A 26,528-nucleotide genomic window follows, 5' to 3' on the forward strand; every position below is an offset into this window, starting at 1 on the left:
TTGGCACACTCATCTTTTTGGTGCGCGAATGTGCATCTCGGACGAGAAATCCACGCGCAAATCGAGAATTTCATCGGCGTTGCGAGGATCAGGTTAACGACCAGAAGCCACCCCCTCTCAAATGCCCATTCCCACTGCAAAGTGGCGACGCGATCAAGCGCAAGGAAAAAGGTCGCAAATTCAAGTGGCAAAAAGGTCTTTCGCAATTCACAAATTCGAGGTGCCCCAACTTCTCGAACGAAAGCCGTCGAACGTCGTGTATCTCTGCCCGACTCAAAGTCTCCGCTATAGTGACGGCGCCCACGACCGCGCGGTTCGCCGCAGTAGTCCCCGACTGGGGGACGAGTTCTCCTACTGCTTCGTGTCCTTGAACCACGTTTTCAGGACTGGGCGCGTGCGCGCCGACTCACGCGTCGTCTGTTGTATGGACGTATCCATCGCTCCGGGCGAGAACGACAGCACGCGCACCGCGGTGCAGACTTATCGTGCAGTTCAACGTCGGTATGTCGTGATCATGACGATGATCACCAGGTGGGACGTGATCGATAACGCTCGCTGACTTGGCCTCTGCATTAACACTTTGACGTCTGTTGGGTCGATTTTCGACGTGTATTATAGTCGGCGCTGTCGCTCAGGTCGACGGCAGTTCGTGAGGGCGACTTCATCTCGCTATAACCAGCAAAAAGTGTATTACCAGATCTCTTTTATACGAGTGTAGCCATTTTTGGTCCACTTCAACTTGAAGACAGCAACTTTTTGGCCTTGGCATTTTGCGGCGGCTTCCACTTGCCGAGCAGTAGCAGGCGCTTCTTTACGTCCATGGAGATCTCCACTGCGTCTGGGAGCGTCACTGACGCGTCACTAGCGACTTCGGCTGGTCTCGTTCGATTGGTTTTCTGTCGCAAGCGCTTCATGACGGGACTGGTTGGGCGACGGACGTCCGAGTCGTCGCTGTCCTCGCCGTTATCGCCTGGTTCAGCTACGACTTTCTGTCGTCGTCGAGCGATCGGTTTGGCTGCGTCTTGCCAAGCCAGCGCGTACGTCTGCCAGTAGAAGAAGACGGAGCTCTTGAGTCGCTGGGCGTGGTAATTCGCTGCACTCTCGAGCTGCTGCTGTCTCTGCTGACGGCTGCGAGTCCACAAAGACCACAACGCCAACGCGCGTTTCGCCACGTTGCAGTCACGTTTGATCAGCGCTCGCTGGCACTGACGTTCACGCTCGACAAGCCGCTTCCACGAACGGAAAATGACTTCCTGCACTCGTTGGCCGGCTACGGATTGGAGCTTGACGACACAGGAGAGCAGGATGAAGCGACGCTCCCGCTGCTTCTTGACCGCAGCTTGCCATACGCTTAAGCTTTGGCCTAGTACCGAGCGTGCCTCGTGCTCAGCAGCCTGTGCTAGCTGAAGCTGACGAATCCTCACCACACAACTCCAGCAGCGCCACACTCGTCGCAGCGAACCCTGCTGTGCATGAAGAACCGCCAGTCGCTGGACCTGCCGCTCGTGTACGAGCTGTTGCCATCGACGGAAGCCACGACGAACAGTCTGGGTCGCCTTCTCGCCTACAAACGTCGCACAAAGGTGTCTCCAGCAGTGGTGCTTGGCAGCTACCTGCTTCCACGCGGCCAGCATCTTCTTCGCCTTGGAGCGAAGCAAAAACTCGTCAAAGCGCGTAGCCATCGCGTGTTTCACGTTAAACTGCCACTGCTGCACGTGCTTCCGGAGTACGAAACGTTGATACAAGCGACGCAACCTGCGAGATCGACTGTAGTCTCTCCAGCGGCCAACCGCGCGGTGTCCTCGGAAGACACACAGCTGAACGTGAGCAGACTCTTCCTGTTCTCGGAGCTGAAGCGCTCGCTGCGCATGCCGAAGCCACCGCTTTCGCAGTCTCGAGCGCACGTGGAAGACCACCGCTTGCTGCAGAGATAGGTCCTTGACAGCGCGCGTTTTCACGTATCGCCGCCATCGCCTCCACACTTCACGTCGATGCTGGTCAACGCTCTTGGACTGCAACTTGTTCACCACAACTCGCTGCCACTTCCGCGTGCTCTTCCACGTCTTCCACGCGGTGAAATGACGTCGAGTTCTGAGCGTTCGAGCTGCTTCAAGACAACGCGCGACGTCTTTCTGTCGCTGGCTCCACTGCTTCCAGCGAGAGAGCACCGCAGGCAGCAACGTGTCGTAGCGTCGATTGCCAAAGTATTCCAGCACTAACCGAGCGCGCTTTGCCCGCTGCTGGTGCTGTCGTAGGCTTCGAAGCGCGCGACGCAAGTGAAAGCTTCGCATTTGAGTCGCAACGCGCTCTCGTTCGAGGCGAACGCGGCGCGTGAGCTGTCTGAAGTCGTGCTGCCACACGAGCCAGTGCTTGGTTAGCAGGCGCGCTCGGTGGTACGCGTCCAAGCTCTTCTGGAGGTGGCGCGCTTCGTCGACGTGGAATCTCCACGCGTGCCAATGCGCTTTGAGCTGCCGCCGCTCGCGCCTCGCCATCTCCGTCGTGACCAGGACCCACAGTTCGCGCTCCCGTAGTCGGTCCTTCTGGAGCTGCTTGACGCGACCAACGAGCTCAGCCCACGCACGGAATATTGTGTGCGCAGAAGCTGCTCGACGCTGGCTTGTCAACTTGATGACGATCCATCGGCTCCTGCGCTGCGCGTGTGCGAACTTCTGCCAGCAGATGAAGTGAAGTTGCAGACGCCGCATGCGATAGAAGAGCTGCGCGTGGAAAAGCTGCCGCCAGCGATGCCAGGCTTGAGGCAGGTCCCAAGTCACGTCGAACCGCTGAAGCACGCGGGCTTTCTTGGCCAGAGCGTGTCCTAGAGAAACCAGTTGATGGTCGTCTGTACTCGCCTCGAGTTCCAGGGCGACGAGCTCTGAGCTACCGTCGACACTGCCACGTTCGCTTTCAATGGCAGTAGTCGAAGGCTCTGCATCTGCAAGACTCCCTTCTTCGCCTGTAAGCGACGAACTGGGCGGGTCTGCTACCACCAGCAGCAAATTCGCCAAGCGCTTCCGGTGAGCAGTGAATCGTTGCCAGAGCATGAAGCGGAAGCGCAAATGGTTGCCAATTGCAACACTCGCTAGCAATGTACGGCAATGCGCGTGTGTTTCACTGCGCTGCTTCCACGACTTGAAAGCCATCCCAACGAGTTGCAGCCAGTGCCTCCTGGCAGCCTTGGCTCGGAAGGCTCGGAGTTGGTGCGTTGCAGCCACCGCCTTCCTCCACGACAGGAAGCTCGACTCCACTTGACGCAGCTCGCAAGTACCGATCATCTGCTCGACCCTGCAAAGAACCACGTACTGCTTCCAGTGCCTGACGGCACGAGCGGAGGCTTTTGCAGCGGAAAAGGCTCGAGCTTTCGTATTCTTCTGGGCCTTGGCCGCCACCGACTTCCACGTCTGGAACACGATGCGAGAACACAATTGCGAGCGCATCGCCAACGCTTGCGCCATCTTCGCACGTAGCAACTTGCGTCGAGTCGCAAACGAGGACCAGCCACCAAAGCTCTTCCTTTGAACCGAGTGCTGCATCACGTTCAGGTAGTGACCAAGCTTCCGACGCCGATCGATTCGCTCTGAGACGACCGCTTTCCACTCGACAAAGCTGCGTGTTAGCAGCTGCCGCGACCGGAACGCTTCCAATCGAGCGGTTGCGTGGGTTTTCCACTTTCGATGCGACGTGTAGGCCTGCAGAGCTCGAAAGGCTTTGAACTGAAGCTGCAGGTGCATGTGAGCTAGCGCGTTTCGCATTCGCGCTTTGATCGCGCGCGTTTGAGCGACGAACTTGAGCCAGCACAGCCACTTCCGCCTCACCACCTGCGTGTCTGCAAACGCAGTGGACATGAGCGCCATGGCCTTCTCCATCTTGCGGCTGGCAACAAACTGCGTCCAGAGCTCCATACATCGTCGTTGCGTACTGCGCAGCACTCGCGCCTGAATTCGTTCTCGGAACCCTTGCAGCACTTTGCGAGAGTCGCGCGAACGGCTCCAAGCAGCCCAGTACCGGTGCAGCAATCGGCGCTTGCCCGCTCGCGAGATGAGAAGCAGCTTCCGCCACGCGTACCAAGCCTGAAGCAGCGCAGATGCCCGCACTTTCGCACTGACAACTGATTCGCTCGCTCGAAGCGTTTTGCGATACACTGCACGGTCTCGCAATGCGCAGAAGCACCGATACGCTGTCTGCATTCGCCAACGCGCAAGCAGCTTCCCACACACAGCGCGAAAGTGGCGATTCTCGCTGCAATTTGCACACCAATCCGCCACTGCGTTGCGTAGGCGAGACTTGCGGTGATGAAGCTCAGCGCGTGTCATCATGTCACGCGTCTCCTGTTGCACCTTGTGGGCGAGAACTAGCGCGTTCCAGGCCTTGCGAAGGAAGGCGTTCTTCCAGCCTAGCGCTGCTGTCAACGTCTTCTCCTTTCGCTCGCGCCTTGTCTTCACGAACGCAGCCCAGGAGCTCCACGCCGCTGGAAGAAGTTTGTTCTGCAGATACTGGAGCGTGACGGCGCGCGTCTTGCGCGTTAGTACAGCGAATTGTTTCCATCTAGTGAAGATCATGGCGAGCTCATTGCCCGACAACGCTGAGCGGAAGAGCTGAGCCTTTTGACGCATAGCTCGTAAGCTCTGCTGCTCGTGAACTAGGCTTCGCAGGCCTGTGAGACCCTTTTGCAGTCGCCGAAAGCGCAAGAAGGACGAAGTTTTGAGTCGCAGTCCGGCGTTTTTCTCGGCGTGCAAGCGCCAAGCTGTAAGAAACTGAGAAGCAGCTCGCGAGTCGCATTTGGCGGACAGCAGCAGCATGACAGTTCGCAGCTTTTTGTGCTGTAGACTCCACGACCGCCACGCGCGGAAGGACGAGCAGAGCAGCAGCACTTGAAGGCGTTCGGTGTTGATCTGCAGCTGACGGCGATGGAAGCACATCCCAGCGACGTTCGTTTTCCACTCTGCGAAGCTCCTTCTCGTGACTTTCTCGTCGTGCACCACACGCGCGACGGTCTTTTGCATGCGCGTGGTTCTCTCCATCGCTGCAAACTTTCGCCACTCGCCCAGCAGTGCAGCGAGAAGACGAAGCCGCGAGGAATGGTAGAGCTCCAGAATCTGCTCCCGTTGCAAGCGGAGCGAGCGTGCAGCAGCCCGCCAAGTACCGAGCGAGCGACGATAAACGCTCTTGTCATGGAGCTCGCGAGCGCTTAGGTTGATGGTTTTCTTGCGCAGTGACGCAGCGTTGAACCTTTGCCACAATTCCCACGTACGCTTGAGCTTGAATTTCTCATTCATCGCGCGAATCCGCCGCCGCTTCCATTGCTGCTGGCGGAACAGCACCCAGCCACGGAAGTATCGTCCGCTGTGCCTCTTTTGCCACCACTCCATCGCCTGCAGCGTGTGGAGACGAGCTCGTTGCTGAGACTGGATGACGTCGCTCCACCGCTCAAACACTCGCGCAGTTTGAATCCCCTGCCAGCGTCGAAGCAGCAGTGAAAGGCTGCGTCGGTCGAGAGGACTGTCGACGTCTTCCAAGCGAGAAACCTGCACGCGAAGCTGTCGAACGGCAGCCTGCTGGGCCAGTTTCCTAGCGTGAAAGCTCGTCCACTCGACCCACGCAGACTCGAGCAGCCGCTTGGAGCTGCCAGCTTGACGCATGGCTTCACACGCAGCGATGGCCGACATGCGCTGCTGCAGCCTCCTGGCCAGCCACGCCTTCAGATAGTTTTCGTGGACGCTGCCGATCTGCTTGGCCAAGGCTCGTTCGCTGCGCTTGAGCTGCGTAAAGCGTCGGAATCCAGCGACGAACGCTAGACGCACGAGCTCCCGCTCTCCGCGGTGCACGAATCGTTTCACAGCGAAGGAGAGAAGTGCGAACTGCTTCCAGCGTCGCAGGCGCTGGCGAAGGTCGGACGTAACGCGGTTCTCGGCGACTTTGCCTCGTAGAGCGTTGACACTCCGCAGAACTTTCGCTTTCGTCCGCCAATCGCTCCACAACGTTTTCATGACGTTGAGCTTTGCTCGCTCAGCTAGCAACAATTCACAGTGGCTTGCTCGCTGTCGAGATACGATAGTGCGTCTCCACGCCTTCACAACATCCCGAAGCAGCACGTCACGCTGTCCTCCGAGCTTCCTCCTGATTAACCTACGCAGATGAGCGTATCGTTTCCAACGCGCAAAGCTCGTTGACCGTGCGTCCAGTCTCCACAACAAGGCGAAGCGTTCTTGAATTCCTTGCAACTGGTGCGTCTGTTGCCGGTTGCTCTCCTTCCACGCGGTGAACACACGACTCAGACTCTGACTGCGCATCTTGGCTAACAACCTGCGACTAACCTGAAGGAGGCGGACGTGGCGAGTCCAAAGCTCAAAAACTCGTCGCGAAGTGCTCTGGTGCCACATTTGAGTGCACTTCCGGGTTAGCCGATCACGTCTCGCAGTCGACTGCCAGTTTCTCAGTATTCGGTGGCAAGTGCGTCGCTCGAAGAAGTTGACAGCACGAATTCGGTCTCGCAGTCGCTTCTTCTCAAGGGATCGAAATCGTTTCCAGGAGGCGAAGCTTCTGGAGATCGCTCGGTTCGTCCACTTTGCTACTGCGCACTTTGTCTGTCGCTTGTCCACCGCAAACTGCACCCAGGCGGTGAACGCCCGGTGTTCACTTCGATGGCACCAAAGCCCGCGAGCTCGTAGCAGAAGGACCTCGTTACGCTGTCGCGACCGCACACACGCCTTCCAGGCTCTGAAATACAGCGGCAGCAAGCAGAAGTAGCGGAACGCGGCCGCCTTTTTCTTCAGCGTTCGCGTGAACACTTGTCGTGCCGCGAACGTCTTCCAGCTCCTGAAACGCAGTTGCAACTGCGAAGACGTCGAGGCAGTGACAGCGCGCGCCAAGGTTTTCTTCATCAACTTTTGCACTTGAAGGTGCTCTCTCCATCGCTGAATCCTCTTCCGAGCTCGGAAGTTCCTCATCGAGACCACTCGAGTCCCGTTCGCTCGCCTGTTGCTGTGCTTCTGAGCAATGAACGCTTTCCACCGTGAAAACGCTGCGATTTTGGCGTGACCGCTGCTCATTGCTACCGCACACAAGTGAGCCGTTTTCAGGCGCTTTCTCGCCTGGACATCAAGCTTGAGACGTTCGAGTGAACGCTTGATCCTCAGCCTGTCGAGGTGGAGCTTGGTTGCATCGCGCTTTGCTGTCATCTCCTCCTTGCGTTGCCACCACTTTGACCACAAGAGGAAGCAAAACTGCGTGGAGCGCCTTCGGTAGCGAGCTCGAGCTAGTTGAGTCTGCAGCTGTCGCTGTTTTCGCTCCTGTTTGTAGGCCAGCAGACCTAGAAACGCGCTCTTCAGAAGCGATTGACGCCACAGCGCAAGTGACTTTACCACAAGACGACTGCGTCTGTCCTGATCGAGTCGCAGTGCATTCCAACGCCCAACTGCTCGCTTCGCCTTGAAGTGCAGTAGTTTGTCTTGTATCGCCAGAGACTTGTGCTCACAGGCAGCAGCAACGCGCCACCTCTTCTTCCAGGCCTTGAAATGGCTTTCGAGTACTCGCTGGTGCGAGGTCAGCAGCGTTGATTGAAGCAAGTGGCGGTGGCGCTTGCGAATCCTCCAGGTCGCTTTCCAGCTGTGGAAACTGGCGTCGAGCTGTCGACTCTGCCACCTCGAGGCGACTGCAGCTAGTGTCTCGTGCTGCCCTCGTTTCGTCTCGAGTGCAATTCTCCAGCTCATCCACGAATGTCTGCAGATCATTTGCTCAACCAGTTCGGCCTGCCTCGCAAGTCGGTGCTTGAAGGCCATCCGCTCCTTCCACTGCCGAAGACAAGCGTGGAGATGGAAAGAGCCCAGCAGTTCTACGACTTTCAGTGACCTCTCGCGGCGCTGCGTTGAGCCGAGAACGAACTGCTTCCACGACCGAAAAGCGCGTGTCTTCCTGTACGTGGAAAGTTGGTCGTCAGCTAGTCGAGCCACAGTTCGCATCCAAAACACTCGTCTCCATGACTTCCACGTTGAGCGCATCAAGTCCTGACGTCTGACAGACTTAAGTTGCTCTCCACGTAGGCGACAGTCTCGCACCCCACGCAAATGTCCTTGCCAGCCCAACAAGTACGTCTTCTTTACCTCGCGTAGCTTCCGCTGTCTGAGACTCTCTACTGCAAATTGTTTTTGCTGGTGGGAGTGGACATTGGCCACTAGCAGTTTCCAGTGAAGGGACAGCACACTGAGCTTGTGCAGTCGTTGGCATTCCTCAAAGGCAACGCACAGCTCCGACTTCCTCACTACGTGCTGCTTCCAACTCGCAAATACCTTCGTAAAGAGGTGAAAAGAGTACGCAGAATCCAGATAACGCGTCGCGCTCCGTGTGCCCGTGCGCTTCCGCCATTGGTTCCACACTCCCCGTCGTCTTAACCGAACGACGTTAGCAGCCAACTCCTCGTCAACCAGTAAAGCTTCCTGGCTGTAACTCTTCCAGTTCTTGAAGCAAAAGCGGATCTGCCTAGCGGACCGAGTCTCCATAGCGTCAGATAGTACCTTCTCCAGCGTCATTTGTCTCTCCGTCCAAGTCGCCCAAGTCGCAAACATTTGGCTGAGGGTTCGTCGCCGTCGATAGCGACCAAATCGCTCTTCTCGCTCACGGAAGTCTCCACTGCGGTCAACAGCGCGCTTCCAACGACGGAAAAATCGTCTCCGCCGACGTCGAGTGGAAGCTTCTTCCCACAAACTCATTCTCGTTCTCGACGTCTCGTTCTGCGCAACATTCGCGCGAAGGCGGTCCCACGAGGCTGTGAGCACTCGCAGCTTGCGCTGGTCAGAAGCCACACAAAGCAGCGCTCTCGACGTTTGCCTTCGCTCCTTGCTAAGCTTCCACCGAGCGAGAACTCGTCGCTTTCGAGCCATTTCGTACCGACATCGCTCATCTCGCTCCGACTGCAACACACTTTGCCACGACCTCAAAACGCCGCTAAAGACTCGACTCGAGTGGTGTCGGACGGCTCGGTGTTGCCGTTGTCTGCTCTGAAAGCGGCGGCTCCAATGGAGCAAGCAAACTCTCAGCTTTGAGCGACTGCAACGCTGAGCGACCCAACGCGCTCGATCGGCCGAGCACTTTTGCGTCTCGGTGAACAGCCGCCAGCGTTGGATGCACTGGAACGCAGTCTCCAGGACAGCAGCACGCTGCTTGATGATCATTCGCACGCGGAACGTTCTGCGTTTGTGGGCGTCCGCATGCCACACCTTCAGCAGCGTCTTCGCTTGCCAGACCCACACTTTCTGTGCAAAGTGCCTGAGAACCTTCACGTCCACGTCGATTCTTCGTAAAATACGCAGCGGCAGAGCCCTGGGGCTTTCAGTAGCGTGGAAATCGTTCTTCTCCGGCAGACACAGCGCCACCCAGTGGAACATCGCGTGGATGCAAAGCGGTGTCGTGAGTCGCTGGAGCTTGTTCTGAGTCACGAGCTGCTTGACGGCCTGCGTTGCTCGCCACTGCTCAATCGACGTCGTGATCATCTGGAGATGGCGCTCGCCCGCAGCGATGCGCTCCATGCGCTTGGCAGAGTCCTTCCCCGTTGATGGCATTTCCTCTTCGTCCCCATTTACTCTGTACATCATCAGGTCTGGCAGCGGAACTACCCGTCCAACAACCTGCTTCGTGGTATTACCCGACGCTTCTACAGCTGAGAACGCTCTTCGGTTCTCGTCGCCCGCGTGAACTCTCTGTATGGGGGACTCGAGAGACAACATGTCTCCGAAGCGATCGCGTTGGCCCTGATCGAAGGTCGGTGCGGACCTCCTCAGTGGCGTCGACAGTTTGCTTTCTGCCCGTTGTCGTCGTTGGGCTCCTGTAGAATGTGAGACTGGGTCTGGGTCGGGTCTGTTCCTCAAGTTACTATCAACGTGAGTCTCTGCATGGCGATGACCTCTTGCTGTACACAGGCGCTTGACTTTGGGTTGGGAGCCCACGTCAAAGCTCAGAATCTTCTTGCGCCAATCTCGCTCCGGGTTGATGGAGAGCGACAGCAAGTACCGATGGTAGGCGGCGTCATCCGGTGGGCCGATCCCGTAACGCTCGAAGACACTGTACGACGCCTGGATCAACTCAATGAGAGAAAGTGGCTCTTCACTTGGTACGGATCGTCGACGTGAAGACTTGGCAGCCCGCGTACGCTCCGCCACCACGAAGATTTGCGTCAAGAGGTTGCAGACCATTTCACGCCGTCGCGACTGATCCGTTGAGTCATGAGGTCGGGAACTTGCCACCGCGTGTCGGGCGGCGTGCGTTGGCATGATCCGAGACTGAGACCAAAGCGACGGTCGTTTCGAGAAGTTTGGCGGCTGGGGAAGTTTCTCCCTTGTTGGGCCTTTCACGCTGGACAAGTCGCAGTCACTAAGAATCGAGGGAGATATGTGACCATCGCCACGAAGAGAACACTAAGAAATGCGCGCAGACCGGTGACCCGATCGAGCTCAGTCGGCCACGACTTTGACGAGAAACCGAAACCCAGCATCCACTTGACGTCTGCTAGATCCGAAATTGAGCGCTGAGTAGGGCGAGAAGAGGACACACCACGTGAACATACCCGCCAGTTAGCGCCACAAAGACGAAATCGGGTAGTTTCTTGTGGTACTCCCACGCCAATAACTTGGTGCACAATGAATCCGTACTCGATCGGTCGGTCGTGGCGATGGCTTTGTAGCAGGTTTGCTTTCAGATATTCTAAGCGTGAGGCTACAATCCCGGCCTTGTCGTGTTTCCTGGTATAATAACCACAACTAAAGTGATGCCTGCTGTAAAATGTTTCCAGCGTAGTAGCAAGAGTTGGTGACCACGGCACAAACTGCGCAAGAGAGAGAGAGAGAGAGAGAGCGTTGCGAACCACTAGGAGCTGCATCTTCAGGGCACTAAACCCGTCGCCGACTTCCATGCACCTCGACTCCTATTCGTGTGAAAAATTCGCCGAACGCAACGCGAGGACTTACAAGAAGTAGAACGCGTGAGCGTGACGACAATGCCGAAGCTAACGCAAGTATTTGCTGCTCGTGCAGCAGGATAACTTTACCGCTATTAGACAAAACGCAAGTGACCTTTTCCAGCATTGAGCTCTTCATGCGCCGTCAAAGTGACTCAGTTTGTAACTAAAACCCTGAACTTTAATCGAGTTGGTGCAACTATTGGTGTGATCTCCCAGCTCGACGCAGCAGCCTTGGTTGTATGATATCAGCTCAGATAAACAGCGCTCGAGATGCTGATATTGAGCACGGCTATCGTCATGAACAGCACTCCCAGAAAGGTGCTGAGGCTTTCGATTCGGTCGTAGTTGATACCTGCTGCCATCTCCATCACGACACACACGTAGTCTACCAGGACTTCGACCATGAATTGGACTCCCAGCAGGACCACTTGGGTAAAGCGCCACCTTTCTAGATCGATGTCGGACAGCCCAGTACCTGCTTCGAGTTGAAGTGTTCCATAGAACGGATGGCCGACGTACCAGAACACGATGGACTGGGAGCATCCGATGGCGATATACTCGGCATACATGTCGGCAGTCAGCTCCGCCGTATAGTACGACAGCACCTGTCGACGCCATAACTCGAACTCCAGCTTTAGTTCGGATTGTAACGCAGCTTTAGCTCTTGCGTTGGAGTTTTCAGTGGAGCGTTGCTGCAATTTCAGCTCAAGGGCTTTAGCACGGCGGCGAATCATCCAAATCACAAAAGCCGCTTTTGCAGCTCGTAGACAGAGCTCCGCGACTACCATCGCAAACGTCCCTGTCATTAGAAAGGAGCTCGTTTGAGTACCCAGCAGAACCACTCGCGTCTGAGTGTCAATCAGCACGGTAGGCACACCAACGAGCACGCACATTGTTCGGATGCTACGAATGCGCTTTTTCATGATGTAGTGCCTGGCAGCTTCTTGAAGCGCGAGCTTGAGCAGGATGCCGAATATCGTGAAGCCCATGATGACAACCGTCCCTTGGTTTAGAATGTGATACCAGGACACGACGTGAACGAACCCCCCAGCCAAGGCGGTCATGAGAGCGTCCGGAAATTTCACCAGATATTCTCTCCAGAAACTTGGCGTACGATAGTTTGGCGGTCGGTGTGGAGAAGAAGGTGGCGAATGTTGGGAATTGGTTGCTGCTCTGGGCCCGGATACATCACTTACAGCGCTGCGTCGACCGCGACCTTGGTAGGTCTCTTCGTAGTAAATCCGCCTTACTGCAAGCGTGATACCGGCCGTGAACACGAGGCTGCACAAGTCTCCGAGGTAGAAATGCACTTTGTACTTGAAGTACTGGTGCATGAGCGACGTGTTCTGAACGAGCAGACCGATAGAGATCATGCCGACTAACGACACGCCAAAGTATGGACTCGACCTTATCATGAGCTTTTTGGTACAGAACCAAAGACCGGGTCTGCGATGTGGACATTCGAGGAAGCGCTGGGTCATGAGCGAAGGCAGATGAGAAATAATCATGACCGTAGCGTAGCACAGTATCGTCCAGACCAACATCGCCATGAGGAATTCAGGACGCGATTGCTTCGTGGAAGACTTGAGCGAGAAAATGTTCCCAGCGTAGAAGCAGCCGTTCACGGACCCTGCAGCGACGACGCAGATAATTGTGTTTCGAAGCATCAAAAGCTGCATCTTGGCGGCTGGGGCCCATTGCAGATGAAGTCGCAGTTGGCTGCTGTAGTGGTGGAGCTGCTTGTCTTCAGGTCGTGGGGGGAAGTCGATGGTCGGGTATGACAGGACGGCATCTCGGACTGGTTTGTTGAGGGAGACGGAAGTTGGAAAGATGCTGGCGGCAAGTGGAGCCACACGAGAACCCGCTAGAATGGGGGCGCGAGATGCCATGAGAGACCCGGTAAGTCGTCAAGCCTGGTGAAGGGCAGAGCGTCCAGATTAATCGTTTTACTACTGCAATAATAGACTTTTGACTGGAAATAGCGGTCTCACCACGATGATCTGAGCTTGCACTGGGGTAGATGCACCGAACTGAGCAAAAGCATGTACAGCAACTCGATTGCAAATACTAGTACCTATATGGATGACCGTCTTAATTGTTTCCGGAGTGAGCGTTCGAGTGACCACAAAATGTGCGAACGAAGATCCCGATTGCTTCGCGGGAGACTTGGGCGAGACAATGTTTCCAGTTGCTCGAGCGCAGTAGCTTTGGCACTACAAGAAAGGTATAACTAAGGAATTATATTTCACAGCGAATGTCCATGGTATCAGCCTAGATAGACCCCGCTCGAGATGCTGATGTTGACGACAGCCAGTGTCATGAACAATGCTCCTAGGAAGGAGCTCAGATTTTCAATTTTGTCGAAGTCGATGCCGGCCGCCATCTCCAGGACGATGCAGAAGTAGTCGACGAAGATTTCCGCTACGGATTGAAACCCCAACATGACAACATGGTTGAACCGAATCCGCGCGAACTCAATCTCAGACACGGAACTGCCTCCTTCAATGCGAAGCACGGGGTACAAGGGATGGCCGAGCCACCAGAAGACGATCGATTGGGAGCAACCGATGGCGATATACTCGGCGTACATGTCGGCGGTGAGCTCTGCGGTGTGGTAGGAAATAATCTGGCGTCGCCACAGCTCGTGCTCTAACTTCACAGATGCTGTCGACTTTCGTCGTGATCGCGCAGCTGTACCACCAGAAATCTCCAGTAGTTTCTCCTCCAAAGCTCTGGATCGACGCCGAGTTGACCAAACAACGAGCGCTGCCTTTGTAGCACGTAGACAAAGCTCCGTCATTGCCATGCCGAACGTCCCTGCAAACACGGACGAGTTGGACTGCGTACCTAGCAAAACTATTCGAGTCTGTGTGTCAATGAGCACAGTGGGGACCCCAACAAGCATGCACATGGTGCGAACACTTTGAACCCGCTTTTTCAGCACATAGTGCCTCGCAGCTTCTTGAAGGGAGAGCTTGAGCAGCAGTCCAAAGACTGTAAACACCATAACGGAAGCTTCGTTCACGATTTCATCCCACAATACCAACACCGCGTGCACGTATCCCCCAGCCACAATAATCATCACAGCGCTAGGGATCTGGTCCAGATACTCGCGTCCAAAGGTTAACGAGCGATATCTAGGCGGCCGATGAGCCTTCCGACGCGGTGAAGTCGCTTTTGTTCTGGCCCGGGAAATTGCATTCACAGCGCTACGTCGTTCGCGACCTTGGCGAGTCTCTTTGTAGTAAATCTTCCTCACAGCAAGCATTACCCCCGTTGAGACCATGGAGTTGCACACGACGGCGAGGTAAAAGTGCAGTCTGTACCGAAAGTGCTCATGGAGAAGCGAAGTATTCTGCACAACTAATCCCACCGCGACCATCCCCGCCAGCGTCGCCGCAAACGACAAACGCGATTTTTTCACGATCTTTTTCGTGCAAAGCCAGAAACTTGGACGAATGTTCGGACACTCAAGGAAGCGCTGCGTCGTGAGCGAAGGCACGTGGGCAAAGATCATGATCACCCAGTAGGAAATGCCCATCCAGACCAACATAGCCATGACGAATTCTCGCAGCGATTGGTCCACCGACGACTTGAAGGCGAAGGCGTTGCCCAGGTAGAAGCAGCCGTTGGCGACCACCGCACACAAGCAGCAGACGACGGCGTTGCGAACGACCGTGAGCTGCATCTTGAAGGCGCTGGTCCATTGCAGCTCCAGTCGCAACAAGCTGCTGGTGTGTTGCAGCTTCATGTTTCCAGGCCGGACCAGAGTGTCCGCCATGGTGGGACTGGACAGGGACAACACCGAGTCGCGAACGGTCTGGTTCGTGAATGAACCAGCCCACGGAGCTACGCGGGGACTCGACAGGATGGACGGTCGCAAGTTCGTCACTGACGAGACGGAAGGTCCTCGTGCGTCCATTGCCTCCGTTTAGTCCGTTTAGGAAATGGCTACACAACTTCAACTAAAATAGTCCGTACTTAGCATAGCCGATCCACCACACAACCTCTACATCATCCACACCAATGCACACACTCGACCGATTTATCCTCGTCATGCTTGTCTACATAGTGAAATCCCTAATGCGACATTATTCGAGTTCATTGGTTGGTGCTGCTTCAGACTTCATTCACGTCGCTCGCGTCTTCCGCCTCGGGTCGCCAGTACTTCTCCAAAAGCTCCAAACAACAAGCGAAGATGGTGCGTTCCTTATCCTGTACAATCCAGTCTAAAACCCCAGACTGACCGTGTTTCTCAAAAACCTCAGGCCGGCGACAAGAGCAACAATGTTATGCGCGACATTCACGTCGACAAGCTCGTGATCAACTGTTGCGTGGGCGAGTCCGGCGATAAGCTGACCCGTGCTGCCCGTGTGCTCGAGCAGCTGACTGGCCAGAAGCCGGTGTACTCGAAGGGTAAGCTTTTTACCTAAAAAGCGAAGCAAAAGCCTTAACGGGCTACTTACCCGGGCCTTCCTCCTACTGGAGGTCGCGCCTTGAAATCCTACGGCCTTTCCGGGTGTCGGGGGCAGTTTAAGCCTCAGCTTGTTCTGTTCCTGGTTCATCCCCGATCGCGCTCGTTTTGAGTACAAATGGCTTCGAAAGAGGCTCAGAAGACTCTACCCAGCGACACGCACACATCAACAATCTTGGAGGTTGGTGTCCAGTCCTTTCGTCCGTCGGAACCGATGGCAGAGGCGCGTGCTCGCGACGGGATTTTTTCATAAGAGATTCAATCTCTTATGTGGGGAAGGACATGATAAGAGACATAATAAGCTGACATTGTGTGTGTTTCTTTCTTATGCAGCCCGCTACACGGTCCGTTCGTTCGGCATCCGTCGTAACGAAAAGATCTCGTGCCACGTGACCATCCGTGGTGAGCTCGCCGGTGAGATCCTGGACCGCGGTCTTAAGGTGAAGGAGTACGAGCTGCTGCGCAAGAACTTCTCCGAGACGGGCAACTTCGGCTTCGGCATCCAGGAGCACATTGACCTGGGCATCAAGTACGACCCGTCCACGGGCATTTACGGCATGGACTTCTTCGTGGTGCTCAAGCGCCCGGGCGCCCGTGTCGCTCGCCGCAAGATGCAGCAGTCGCGTGTGGGCCACCCGCACCGTCTCAACAAGGACGACGCCATCAACTGGTTCCAGACCAAGTACGAGGGTGTCGTGCTGGACGCCCCCCGCAACTAAGCGACTTCGTGCTGTTTAGCTGGCTAGGGATGCAGCCCACCTTTGCTTTGTGATCGGTGGCTAATCCAGAATGGAGAGTTCTACACTGAGAGTTTGTTGCCTTTTTAGTGATTCTTGCTTGAGACTTTGCTCAGGTGACTGCTAGGTTTGACTTTCAAGGGTTTGGTTGTTTTACTGCATTGGTTCGTCCTCCTTGGGGTGCTTGCCGAGCCACTTGGCCACTCCGTCGGCGTCTAGCAGGATGGAGTTGACGCTGGTGGACTCGTCAACAGGCTGCGCCATCAGCGATAGGTACTTCTTGGCCATGAACACGGCCATATCCACCGACAGGTTCAGGTGCGAGTCCACCAGGAACTGCGTGATCCACGGCGGCAGCTTGGTGCGCTTGTCAGCTCGGTTGTAGCGCGAATCGGCGAAGATGACAAGACCGTAGTCCGTCTTGCTTCGAAGCACGCGACCGGCGCACTGAGCGGCTTGACGTAGCGCGTCGAACGTGAGGAAGTCGCCTTCACGGATCTGGTGCGTGTAGCGGAGGTACTCGAGCCGCGCGCGCAGCGTGTTCGACAGCGTATACTGGAACGGGATGCCGAAAAGTATCACTGCACGGCCGTAGTGGCGGTCGAAATCGATTCCTTCGGCCACCTTTCCACGCGCAACGGAGAAGAAGATGGCACCTCGACCACAATCGCAGGCCTTCTTGTAGTTGTCGAGCGCGAGCGTTGTTTCCACGATGTCCTTGGTCTCGATGAAAAGCAGCTTGCTGGTCAGCACTCGCTTGAGCACGCCGAGCGAATCCCACTGACCGATGATCTTCTCCATGTACAGATACGAGGGGAAGAAGCAAACCATGCCATCAGGAGTGCACGCAGCCATCTCCAGCAGAAGGGTGCCGTAGTTGCGCACAACCGACAGATCATCACGCAGGTCGAACTTGGTACTCACAGGCATCTGGTCGCTACCGCGCGTGATAACCAACGGACAAATACTCGAGCGATACACGGACATGGGCAGCGATTCGCGGATCACGGGGTTGAAATTCAGCAGCCGAGGGTACAGATCAATCGGAGACAGCGTTCCGGACGTGATAACAACGCTAGAGAAGCGTTCAAACACCGGTCGAATAGCCAGTGACGCATCTAGACACGAAAGCTGCAGCACGGGGTCGTGCACGCCCGATGCGCTGTCAAACGGCTCAATAATCAGCATGAATCCATCCGCATAAGTGGCCACGAGCGTCGCGAAGTCCGCCACATCCGCTAGCGAGTTATACTCCTCCAAATTTGTTACTTCTAGCGTGCGAAGCAGCGAGTTCAGCCGCGTGTAGCAAAATTTCATGGGCTTGATCTCCATACTGATCGCTTGGTGCAAGTGATGCAGGAAGGCCTGCGGCGTCTCTGATTCCACCTGCCGCACTCGGATCCGCTGGCGCAAGTACTCAATGAGCCGGCGCATGAACGCCACAAAGTGCTCTGCACGTCGAATGTTACCCGGGATTGCTTCATCCAGCACATCATCCGGCAGCACGGGGTTTGCGATCATAATATCGTGGCTTGTGTCGATCGCGCGGTTCGACGTCGGGTCTGTGTACGTGGGTGCTACCACTGCATCACTCGAGCGCAGTCCTTCCACGAGTCGTCGGTATTCAGCGTCAAGTTTGGCCTTATCCGCCTGCTTGAGCTTACTCACCTGCGACGACAGCGTCGTCAAGTTCCTGGACGCTCTATCGAGCGAGCGTCGGTCCAAATCCACACTCAGCGCTTCAATGCACACATTGTCGATATTGTGTGCCTCGTCAAACACGATGATACTCTCCTTCTCGAAGCTCCTGGACACGAGTTGACTCACCTTGGGGTCCAGCATGTACTGGTAGTTGTACACCACCACATCGGCAAATGTGACCACGTATCTCGTCAGAAAGTAGGGACACCAGCCTTTCTGCACGCCCAAGTCCTTGAGGTCGTCCACCGAGTAGACACCGGGGGGCAGCACCGTGTCGTCGCTCTTCCTCGCGTCGTACTTCTCGTAGAACGAGCAGGTCTCAACGTCTGCAGCTGCTTCTTCACGGGCCTTTGCAGCCTTGGCGCGTACCCAGGAGGCCGTCATCTTGCGGCATTGGCCGTCCACATCCTCACCGTCAGCGTGGGCCATGACCCGCGGGTGCACGCACATGTTGCGGCGGCTGCTGAGGCACACGGCCGTGAGCTGCGCGCGCTCTCCGAGGTGCTGCTGGCGGTAGGCGACGAGCTTCTTGATTTCCTCCACGCACTTGGCCATCTCGGGCACCGTGCGCGTGCAGTACACGAGCTTGCCGGCCGTCGGGTGCGCGTGCTTGTAGGCTAGCACTAGGGATAGCAACGACACGGTCTTGCCCGTGCCCGTGGGCATTTCCAGCATGCAGTGGCCCTGCGCGTCCAGAGCGCGCTTCAGTTCGCGCATGTACTGGAGCTGCTCCGAGTACATGCGCTCGTACGGGAAGAGCACCTCGAGCCCATCGATGTCCACCTTCATGGCTCGCACCTGAAGTGATCTATGGACGGTAGTGACCAATCATTTCGATGCACTATACTTACTTCCACTATTATGGAGGAGGGACTGACAAAAGTTATACTATACTGTCATATTGAATACCATGTTAGACAGAACATTGGTGCTATGTGTGTTGTACATAAAAATATGTACGACACACATATTTACGACCATCACTCTGCTAGAACGCGGAGACGTCGGACCAACATGAGCAACGGGGCGTCGATGCCAGACGCGCACGTTGGGGACGCCGACCGGCCCCGTAAGAGCCACTCGGGGCCCCGCAAGCGTCGACCCAAGAAGAAGACGAGTTCCCATGCTGCAAACAGCCCTGCAGCGCCCGAGAACGGCCCGAAGATGAGCGTATCAACACTAGAGAGCGACTCGACGGGTCTCTGCGCCTCTGCAGCGCCCTACACGCCGCCTCCAAGCAACATTCAACATCTAAACGGCCTCGCAACATCATCTACAAAGACGGAAATGCTATCAAGTCCGGTTAGGATACCTGATTCTAGGTTGAATGCTGATGGGCCTGCCCTGTTTCGCCATCCCAACTTGACACTGGAAGAGAGGGACCTGCTTAGGGGAGAACAAGAGCAACAGGCCGCAGAACGCGCGTACTGGACCCAGTGGGTCATCGAAGCCGCCGAGAAGGAGCGCGCGCGGCGGCTGAACGTGCTCAAGCAGCTGCAGAGCGAGGAGGAGCAGGAGATCCAGCGCAGGCGGCAGTGGGCCATCGCCACGATCGAGAAGGAGCAGGAGGCCATGATGCGCGAGATGTTCCTGGATAATATGAAGAACACGCAGTGGTTCCAGTCGACCATCTCGCGGTTCTCCGAGGACTACGAGGTCGTGTGTCCGAATAGTTGGTTCGGGTGCACGTTCAGTTGCATGCTGAAGGACCTGGAGTCGCATCTAGAGAGGTGCGTGTACCGACAGGTGCCTGACACGCTGGACCAGGTGGTGGAAGACACGACCACGGACTTTTACTCGTACGACGTCGTATGTCCGAACGCGGTGCTCGGGTGCAAGGAGATTTGTTCGCGCGAGAATCTGGCCGAGCATCTTGCAAATTGCCCCGTGAATGGGATTTCGAGGGAAAAAGAGTGGGAAGAACGGCTGGAGTGGAGACGCAGTGTGATCCAAGCCACGGAGAAGGAGCGCGAGCGGCGAATTGATGAAGAACGCGCAGAAGGCGGCGCGAACGGAGGAGGACTGTCGTTTGGCAATCTGCAGCGGCTTTACGAAGAGCAGACAGCTATGATGCAGGTCGTACTGCACGACGAAATTGTGGACTATTACCAGCACCGCAGGCGGGAAGCTCGAGAACGGGGGCCTGGCATACAAAAGGCGATTGTAATGGTGACCGAAGGGGTTCAGCGCGTCTGGAATAACTGCGTGCAAGTGGAGGGCTACGGATCGTTTGCGACGAGATTGCATGGGAAATCAAGCGACGTGGACTTGGTCGTCTTTGGTGCCACGGAGGAGTTTAATTTTACGAGTCAACAGTGCGTGGCGGCCTTAGCCGATCATTTCCGTGGGCTGCCTGCATTCGTCGATGTGAGCGCAATCACTCGCGCATCGATTCCTCTACTGAAAGTGGTGGTTTTGGTGAGCGCCGACAATGAAGAGGATACGAAGAGTGGTAACACTAAACATGATGGCGGCTCTGAACTGCGAATTCCGTTCGACATTACTTTTGACGAACCCCACGGCATTCATCACAACGGCGTGGCCAGCGTCACGCTTGTCCACGGCCTCGCAAGCGCATTCTACGGTTTGCGAGAGCTGACGCTTGTACTGAAACATTTTCTGGTGGAGCGCGGACTGAATGATCCGTACGTCGGAGGCTTATCTTCGTACGGCCTACTGCTCATGGTCGTGTATGTGCTACAAGAACAAGGAGCTCTCATCTCTATGGTCGACGGACAAAAGCTCGCGCATGATCAAGCAGACGAAGATGATCTGGATGAATTAAAGCCTGCTGCTCCACCAGCAAATACTCGCTGGAACCCGCGCTACGAAGCGCAGTGTCTGAAGGGAGAGCTCATTGCGAAAGAGATTATCAAACAATGCTCGGCGAAGCAGAAACCAAAGAAGAACCAAGAGACAGGGAAAACACTGAAGAGGAAGGCAAAGCGAGCAGTCTTTCCTTCTTTTATCGCTGGTTTGGAGGAGGGTGGCGACCACGAGGCCAAGCCGTATTTGCTGGGGAAGCTGCTCATGGATTTCCTGCAGTTTTACGGGAACGACTTCCGGCAGAACCTTGATATGATCTCGGTCGTTTCGTGGGGTGAGCCAACAATGTTGTCGGTGGAAACAGCGGCATCACCAATCGCAAGATCTGTCTCGCCGCCACCACACGCGCTATCCCCTTCCGCAATTCGTTCTTCTCCGACAGTCGGCCGTTCGCGATCAAACTCGCCGTTACTGCTAGTGCCCCCGCTTTCTCGTGATGGATTGCTTGTCATTGAAGACCCCTTGCAGCCTGATAACAACGTCGGTAAATCATGCTACCGAGTGAGCCAAGTGTTTCGAGACTTCTCCGATTTCCTGAGCTTCCTGACTGCTTTGATCGTGCGAGGGAGTGTCATGACAACCGGCAAGAAGAAAAAAGACGGCTCAACAAGCGACAACTCGCCCCCTTCTAGTTCTGCGTCAACTTCGCCGCAGGAACCAACGTGTCGTATTTTAAAGTCGGTGTTTGAAATGAAAACAAGAGAGAAGCGCGCCAGCTTGGACTTCTCTTCGCCCCCGCGTGAACAGACAACCACTACTCAGTCTGCCTCCTAAGCGCTGGTGCGAAGACGGAAATCGCGATAGCCACTGGAGTGCATTTACTGCTGCAGCTTCCAGCGGATAGTCTCGCCAGCTTTGAGGGGCACGACGACACCGTTGTCGAACGGGTAGCTGTCAGGCACCTCCCACTCCTCCTGCTTCAGGACAGTCTCGCCCACAGTGTTGCGCTTCAGGCCGTAGAAGTCAGCGCCGTTTTCGCACGCGAACGCGCGGAGCAGGTCAAGCTTGCCAATGGACTCGAAGGCCTCCGCGTACAGCTCGAGCGCGGCGTGGGCCGAGTAAATACCGGCGCAACCGCACCCGGACTCCTTCTTGCTCGACACGTGCGGCGCGCTGTCCGTACCCAGGAAAAACTTCTTGCTGCCGCTCGCAACCGCCTGCAGCAGAGCCTGACGGTGCGTCTCGCGCTTGAGCACCGGCAGACAGTACTTGTGGGGACGCAGACCACCCTGGAAGATAGCGTTTCGGTTGTACAGCAAATGCTGCGGCGTGATGGTAGCCGCGACGTTGGCAGGCGCATTCGTGACGAACTCGGCCGCCTCCTTGGTGGTGATGTGCTCCATCACCACCTTGAGCTGCGGGAACTTGGCTACAAGCGGCTTGATCACCTGCTCCACGAAGGTGGCCTCACGGTCGAACAGATCCACCGACTGGTCGGTGACTTCACCGTGCACCAGCAGCGGCATGCCCACTTCACTCATGGCCTCTAGCGCCGAGTAAATGTTGTCGAAATTGGTCACGCCCGAGTCCGAGTTGGTGGTAGCTCCAGCTGCGGGTCAAGAAACCGTCAGTAATCCTGCTTTGCTGGTCTCACACTTGTGTACGTACCAGGGTATAGCTTGACGGCGAAGATCTGGTTGGTGGCGTGCGCGCGACGGATCTCGTCGGCTGTGGTGCCGTCCGTCATGTAGAGCGTCATGAGCGGCTCGAAACCTTTAGGGCTGTTGGAGTCGCGCTTGTCTTCAGGCACGTGCGCCATGATGCGCTCGCGGTAGGCCAGCGCCTGCTCCGTGGTGGTAACGGGCGGCACCAGGTTGGGCATCACGACGCAGCGCGCGAACTGAGTCGTCACGTGGGACACGGTACGCGCCAGCGCGGCGTCGCCGTCACGCAGGTGGTGGTGCAGGTCATCGGGGCGGGCGCCGATCCATTTGATCTCAGCTGGGGAAGCCATCTGGACGGAGCGGAGCGAGGCGAAGCGGGAACGCGGCGCTCGAAGTGTTGTGATGGAGCTCCTGGCCAACCACATGCGACTTGTGCCAGCGAGCGGACGCGATGCACTTGGTGTGGTGCACACAGCAGAGCGGCTCGCGATGCTGTACGATTGCGGCGTGAATGTGGAGGGGGAATGGGCCAAGCGTCGAGGCGTCTGGTGCTTTCAGCATCGAAGTCGAAGGTATCAGCAAAGCATACATGTATTTTAAATGGACAGATAACATCACGACGTGGATAGAAGCTCTACTACATGTAGGAATGCATTTGTGCTGCTGCTGTCTGAAAGGCAACGACCGATGTAGTGTCCACGATCACCGTTCTCCAAGAGATCCAATGTGAAATCGCTAAATTTTTGAATGCTCGGCGAAAAACATAGGTACCGGATACAGGCTCAAAGAGGTAGTTGATGATAGCTAGGTATGGCATTCTTGAAGCGTTGGCATTCAAGGATGAGATACCTTTCACAGCTCTACCCAGTGTGGTTCACGATAGAATGGACATGAGTCTGTGGCGCTTGATGGTACTTCCTATTCAACGCGTAAGGCTGTTTCACCTATTAAATAAAAATTCACTTTGAAAAAAACTACCGTCCGAAGATTTAGTACTGTAGTATTATAATAAAGCTAATGTCTGCATATGTATTCTAATGAAGTAGTAATAACATACACATTTTACTCTTGGACCTCAAGTGAAATCTATGTACTTCGAAGTAGACGAAAGAGCAAGAACAACTCACAAATTCCGCAGCATTGTCGTAATTTTGATTACTTCTCTATAGCAACTGCTACTAGTGATGTAGTATGCAGCTTTGCTTCAAGGCTCAAACTTGAGCTTCGACAACGTGTCATCCATGGCCGGCAAATCCCCAGTCTTCACAAGGGCGGCCTTCTCCTTTGTCGCCTTCACAATCTCGGCCATCTGCGGGCGTTTCTTAAGCATCTTTTCCGCATCGTCAAATGAAACCTGATTGATCATTGAGCAACATCCACAAATTTCATTAGCCCTCGCTCAAGACCGCAACAAACTTTCAGCCACGTACCCAAATACGGTATCGAATACTCTCGGGCCACTGGTCGAAAATGTCATCGGCCTTCATCCAGAACGAGTTGTAGACGTAGCCTTTCGAGGGCTCCAGGGCATTCTTGAAAGCCGTCTCCCCCAGACTATGCATGATTGTTCCTCCGACCTACAGAACCCACCAGTCAGTATTAATTCCTTGTCAACACGAGAACAAACTTCAACGCACCCCTCCTTCTTCGATGAGCTCACGCATCGCTGCCTTCTCGACAGTCTCGCCCTTATCCCAACCCCCCTTAGGCAGGAGCCAGTCATTCTTTTCCTTGCATTGGAGCTCGAAACAAGGAGCACGTCGCCGCCTCCCTTCTCCACGCTCCTTGAGGCCACGATGCACGCCAGCAGACGGCTGCCGTCATCAGCGAGCAATTGCTCAGCGCGCCCCGTATTGGATGTCAGAAGAGGAGCGTTTTTCATGCCTGGAAACTCGTCAATTTGCCGCTGCATTTTGTACTCTCCCGTTTTGACCATTTTAACCCCGTTGGCGATATCATCCGCCCTCTGGATTTCAGTCTGCACCAACTGCCTCATCGTCGACGAGCTTAAGCCTTTCGGATACTTCGCACGAACAATTTGCATTGGTGTTTTGGGGTTGGCCAACCTAAACTTCTTCAGCGCAGACGTCCACTTGCTTGGAAGCTTCTGCTCGGCGACCGTGGCCTTCGTGACCACATCATCCACTTTCGTTATTACGTCGTCGATCAACTGGGCACCACCCATTCTCTCTCCATCGCCGGAGTCGACTTCAGCCAACTCGTCGTAGTCATGACGACGGAGCGATCGTTTGATTTGATCATTGTGTTCAGCTAGAGCGCGAGACAAGGACGCAATGCCCGAATCGAGCTTCGCAACGTCGACCTTGTCCGAGTTGGAAACAGCCGAGGTTGCCTCACAGCTCGAGACGAAGGCGATCAGAGCCACCAGCGATAGCACACGCATGACTGGACGGAGGTCTTGGGAGAGCGAGCGGTCGGGTTCCTGGGCACAAGTTGCGAAATGGGGAATGATCAGGGAGTTTGGTTGGCGATGGATCACCGTCGCGCGCACCACTAAATGATCATCCACTCGATGTGCAACGCGGCGTCGAAGCTACGGTACGGATGTGCGTTCGTCAACATCAACACTCGGACGTTTGTCTCATACGGTAGCCAATGTGCATTTAAAACATTTTCGTGAACAGCTAACAGAGGACGAAGCCCGAGACTGAAGTGGCTTGGGTGCGCAACAATACATAGACATCATATACAAGTGCAGGGTGCATTCTGGCTACCGTCCGATCGTAAGCCTTGTCCTGAGAGAGTTACCATTGCCACAATCTTAATTTACTTGGTTTGGTATGTGGCTCTTTCTAGTAGAAATGTCAGGAGGGGGTGAATTCAAACCAGCGGGCTTAAGATCCGTGTGCGAAATATGCGGACTTAAGCCCAGGACCAAACACGTTCTGAGGATTTTGTGTGTGTGTGTGTGTATGGCTTGCGCGATACTAGTAGACTTCATGTTAATTATTTGACGATCCGAAGGCTCATGATATCCGTTCTCCATGTCACAACTGGTGGCCAGCACTTCAAAGGGCTCTTCGGCGCCAAGTTGTTTATTGTACACAGAAGTAAACATACGAAGGGGTAGGTGTTATTATCCTACTGAGGGCTTCTCAGTGAGGAGAGCAATGAACCGGAGGCTAGATAGCAGCAAGACCGCACGGTATTTGCGGGGGCGAGCGCAGCGACGAGTATTCCAGCAAAGCGAGCACTGCCTTGCCCCGAGTTTATAACCGTTTCTCTCGCATGAGCGTTGCGAATGCCTACCTAATAAGCCAATCCTAAAGTGTATCCTCAGATTTGCTCGATTCAACAACAGTATTTTACAAAGATTTTGTATAGAGACTTGTCTGAGTCTATATGTGTATAGAACCGGGTTAATTGCCGTGACGGGACCTCCAACTGGTTACGAGTGGGATAACTTCATATTTATGGCCATATCTGAGGGAATTTTGAAGATACAGTACACACCGATACTGTAAAGCTCTTCAAGCCGTGACAACAGCAGCATCAAAGTGGCGATCTCTCTTGCGACTCTGCCATTCAAGTCTGGTGCAGGTGTTAAAAGTCCACGCTTAGATTTAAATCGCGGCTAGTGACAAAGAACGCTCTCCGTGGAGGTGCCCCCTGTTCATGGGCAAATACCAGTACATGTATTGTAAGCTCTCAAATACGTTGCAGCATTGCCACGCCAAGGTTGAAATCTGTGAGAAGTTGAAAATTCTACAGCTTCCCTCTCGCCGGCTGGTAACCCAAGCGCAATCCATGATCACGGCCCATGTATGTATGTAATGCAGGATTTGTACATAATCTGACAGCTTCTGCGGTGATCTTCTATAATAGCCTGAATTGTAATTCACTCCACTTCTATAGTATCCTGAGTCAGTTCGCACTAGAAGTAAGACCTGGGATCAAGAACTGGCTTCCACCTTCCGAGCGGGGTCCTGCGCGGAGCCATTCAGGTCGGGGGCGAGGAGGTAGGGGGCCTACTTGGCCACCGAAGTCCCTCTGGCGGCTCCTAGAAGGTCTCTCGTGTGAAGGATGCAAAGGCCTTTACTGATCGGTCGGCCAAACCCCAGTCACCGTTTACTGCGCGAGAGGTCTTGAGTTGGCTATGGATCTCCCCTTAGAAGGACCCCCCTTTATTGGGCCAAGACTGACACGAAGGATAGCTCTTCACCACGTGCGTGAAGGGCGGCGCAAGCGCGGCGTGATTCACAAAACCCGAAACAAGG

General features: G+C 55.3%; 8 protein-coding genes across 8 annotated transcripts; 2 read left to right on the forward strand and 6 right to left on the reverse strand.

Annotated features, from left to right (window-relative positions):
* Positions 1–734: 734 nt before the first annotated feature.
* Positions 735–10,184, reverse strand: KRP23_4359 (uncharacterized protein; the record flags this gene model as incomplete). Its single annotated transcript, XM_067889305.1, has 1 exon — positions 735–10,184. The coding sequence occupies one exon, from the start codon at positions 10,182–10,184 to the stop codon at positions 735–737; it is 9,450 nt and encodes a 3,149-aa protein (XP_067748477.1).
* A 1,009-nt stretch (positions 10,185–11,193) lies between these two features.
* Positions 11,194–12,837, reverse strand: KRP23_4360 (uncharacterized protein; the record flags this gene model as incomplete). Its single annotated transcript, XM_067889306.1, has 1 exon — positions 11,194–12,837. The coding sequence occupies one exon, from the start codon at positions 12,835–12,837 to the stop codon at positions 11,194–11,196; it is 1,644 nt and encodes a 547-aa protein (XP_067748478.1).
* Positions 12,838–13,214: 377 nt separating this feature from the next.
* On the reverse strand, positions 13,215–14,870 carry KRP23_4361 (uncharacterized protein; the record flags this gene model as incomplete). Its single annotated transcript, XM_067889307.1, has 1 exon — positions 13,215–14,870. The coding sequence occupies one exon, from the start codon at positions 14,868–14,870 to the stop codon at positions 13,215–13,217; it is 1,656 nt and encodes a 551-aa protein (XP_067748479.1).
* A 276-nt stretch (positions 14,871–15,146) lies between these two features.
* KRP23_4362 (60S ribosomal protein L11-2) lies at positions 15,147–16,141 on the forward strand (the record flags this gene model as incomplete). The annotated part of the gene is made up of 3 exons (XM_067889309.1): positions 15,147–15,149; positions 15,217–15,364; positions 15,756–16,141. The coding sequence occupies 3 exons, from the start codon at positions 15,147–15,149 to the stop codon at positions 16,139–16,141; spliced, it is 537 nt and encodes a 178-aa protein (XP_067748480.1).
* A 171-nt stretch (positions 16,142–16,312) lies between these two features.
* KRP23_4363 (General transcription and DNA repair factor IIH helicase subunit XPD) lies at positions 16,313–18,649 on the reverse strand (the record flags this gene model as incomplete). Its single annotated transcript, XM_067889310.1, has 1 exon — positions 16,313–18,649. The coding sequence occupies one exon, from the start codon at positions 18,647–18,649 to the stop codon at positions 16,313–16,315; it is 2,337 nt and encodes a 778-aa protein (XP_067748481.1).
* Positions 18,650–18,874: 225 nt separating this feature from the next.
* Positions 18,875–21,460, forward strand: KRP23_4364 (Poly(A) RNA polymerase cid14; the record flags this gene model as incomplete). Its single annotated transcript, XM_067889311.1, has 1 exon — positions 18,875–21,460. The coding sequence occupies one exon, from the start codon at positions 18,875–18,877 to the stop codon at positions 21,458–21,460; it is 2,586 nt and encodes an 861-aa protein (XP_067748482.1).
* Positions 21,461–21,504: 44 nt separating this feature from the next.
* On the reverse strand, positions 21,505–22,715 carry KRP23_4365 (Dihydroorotase; the record flags this gene model as incomplete). The annotated part of the gene is made up of 2 exons (XM_067889312.1): positions 21,505–22,235; positions 22,295–22,715. 2 exons carry the CDS (start codon positions 22,713–22,715, stop codon positions 21,505–21,507), a joined length of 1,152 nt encoding a protein of 383 aa, XP_067748483.1.
* Positions 22,716–23,494: 779 nt separating this feature from the next.
* On the reverse strand, positions 23,495–24,694 carry KRP23_4366 (RxLR effector protein; the record flags this gene model as incomplete). Its single annotated transcript, XM_067889313.1, has 4 exons — positions 23,495–23,644; positions 23,721–23,867; positions 23,928–23,978; positions 24,041–24,694. 4 exons carry the CDS (start codon positions 24,692–24,694, stop codon positions 23,495–23,497), a joined length of 1,002 nt encoding a protein of 333 aa, XP_067748484.1.
* Positions 24,695–26,528: the final 1,834 nt, after the last annotated feature.

Source organism: Phytophthora ramorum (genome assembly GCF_020800215.1).
Source record: "Phytophthora ramorum isolate Pr-102 chromosome Unknown Phyram_PR-102_s0003, whole genome shotgun sequence".
Classification (NCBI taxonomy): domain Eukaryota; phylum Oomycota; class Peronosporomycetes; order Peronosporales; family Peronosporaceae; genus Phytophthora; species Phytophthora ramorum.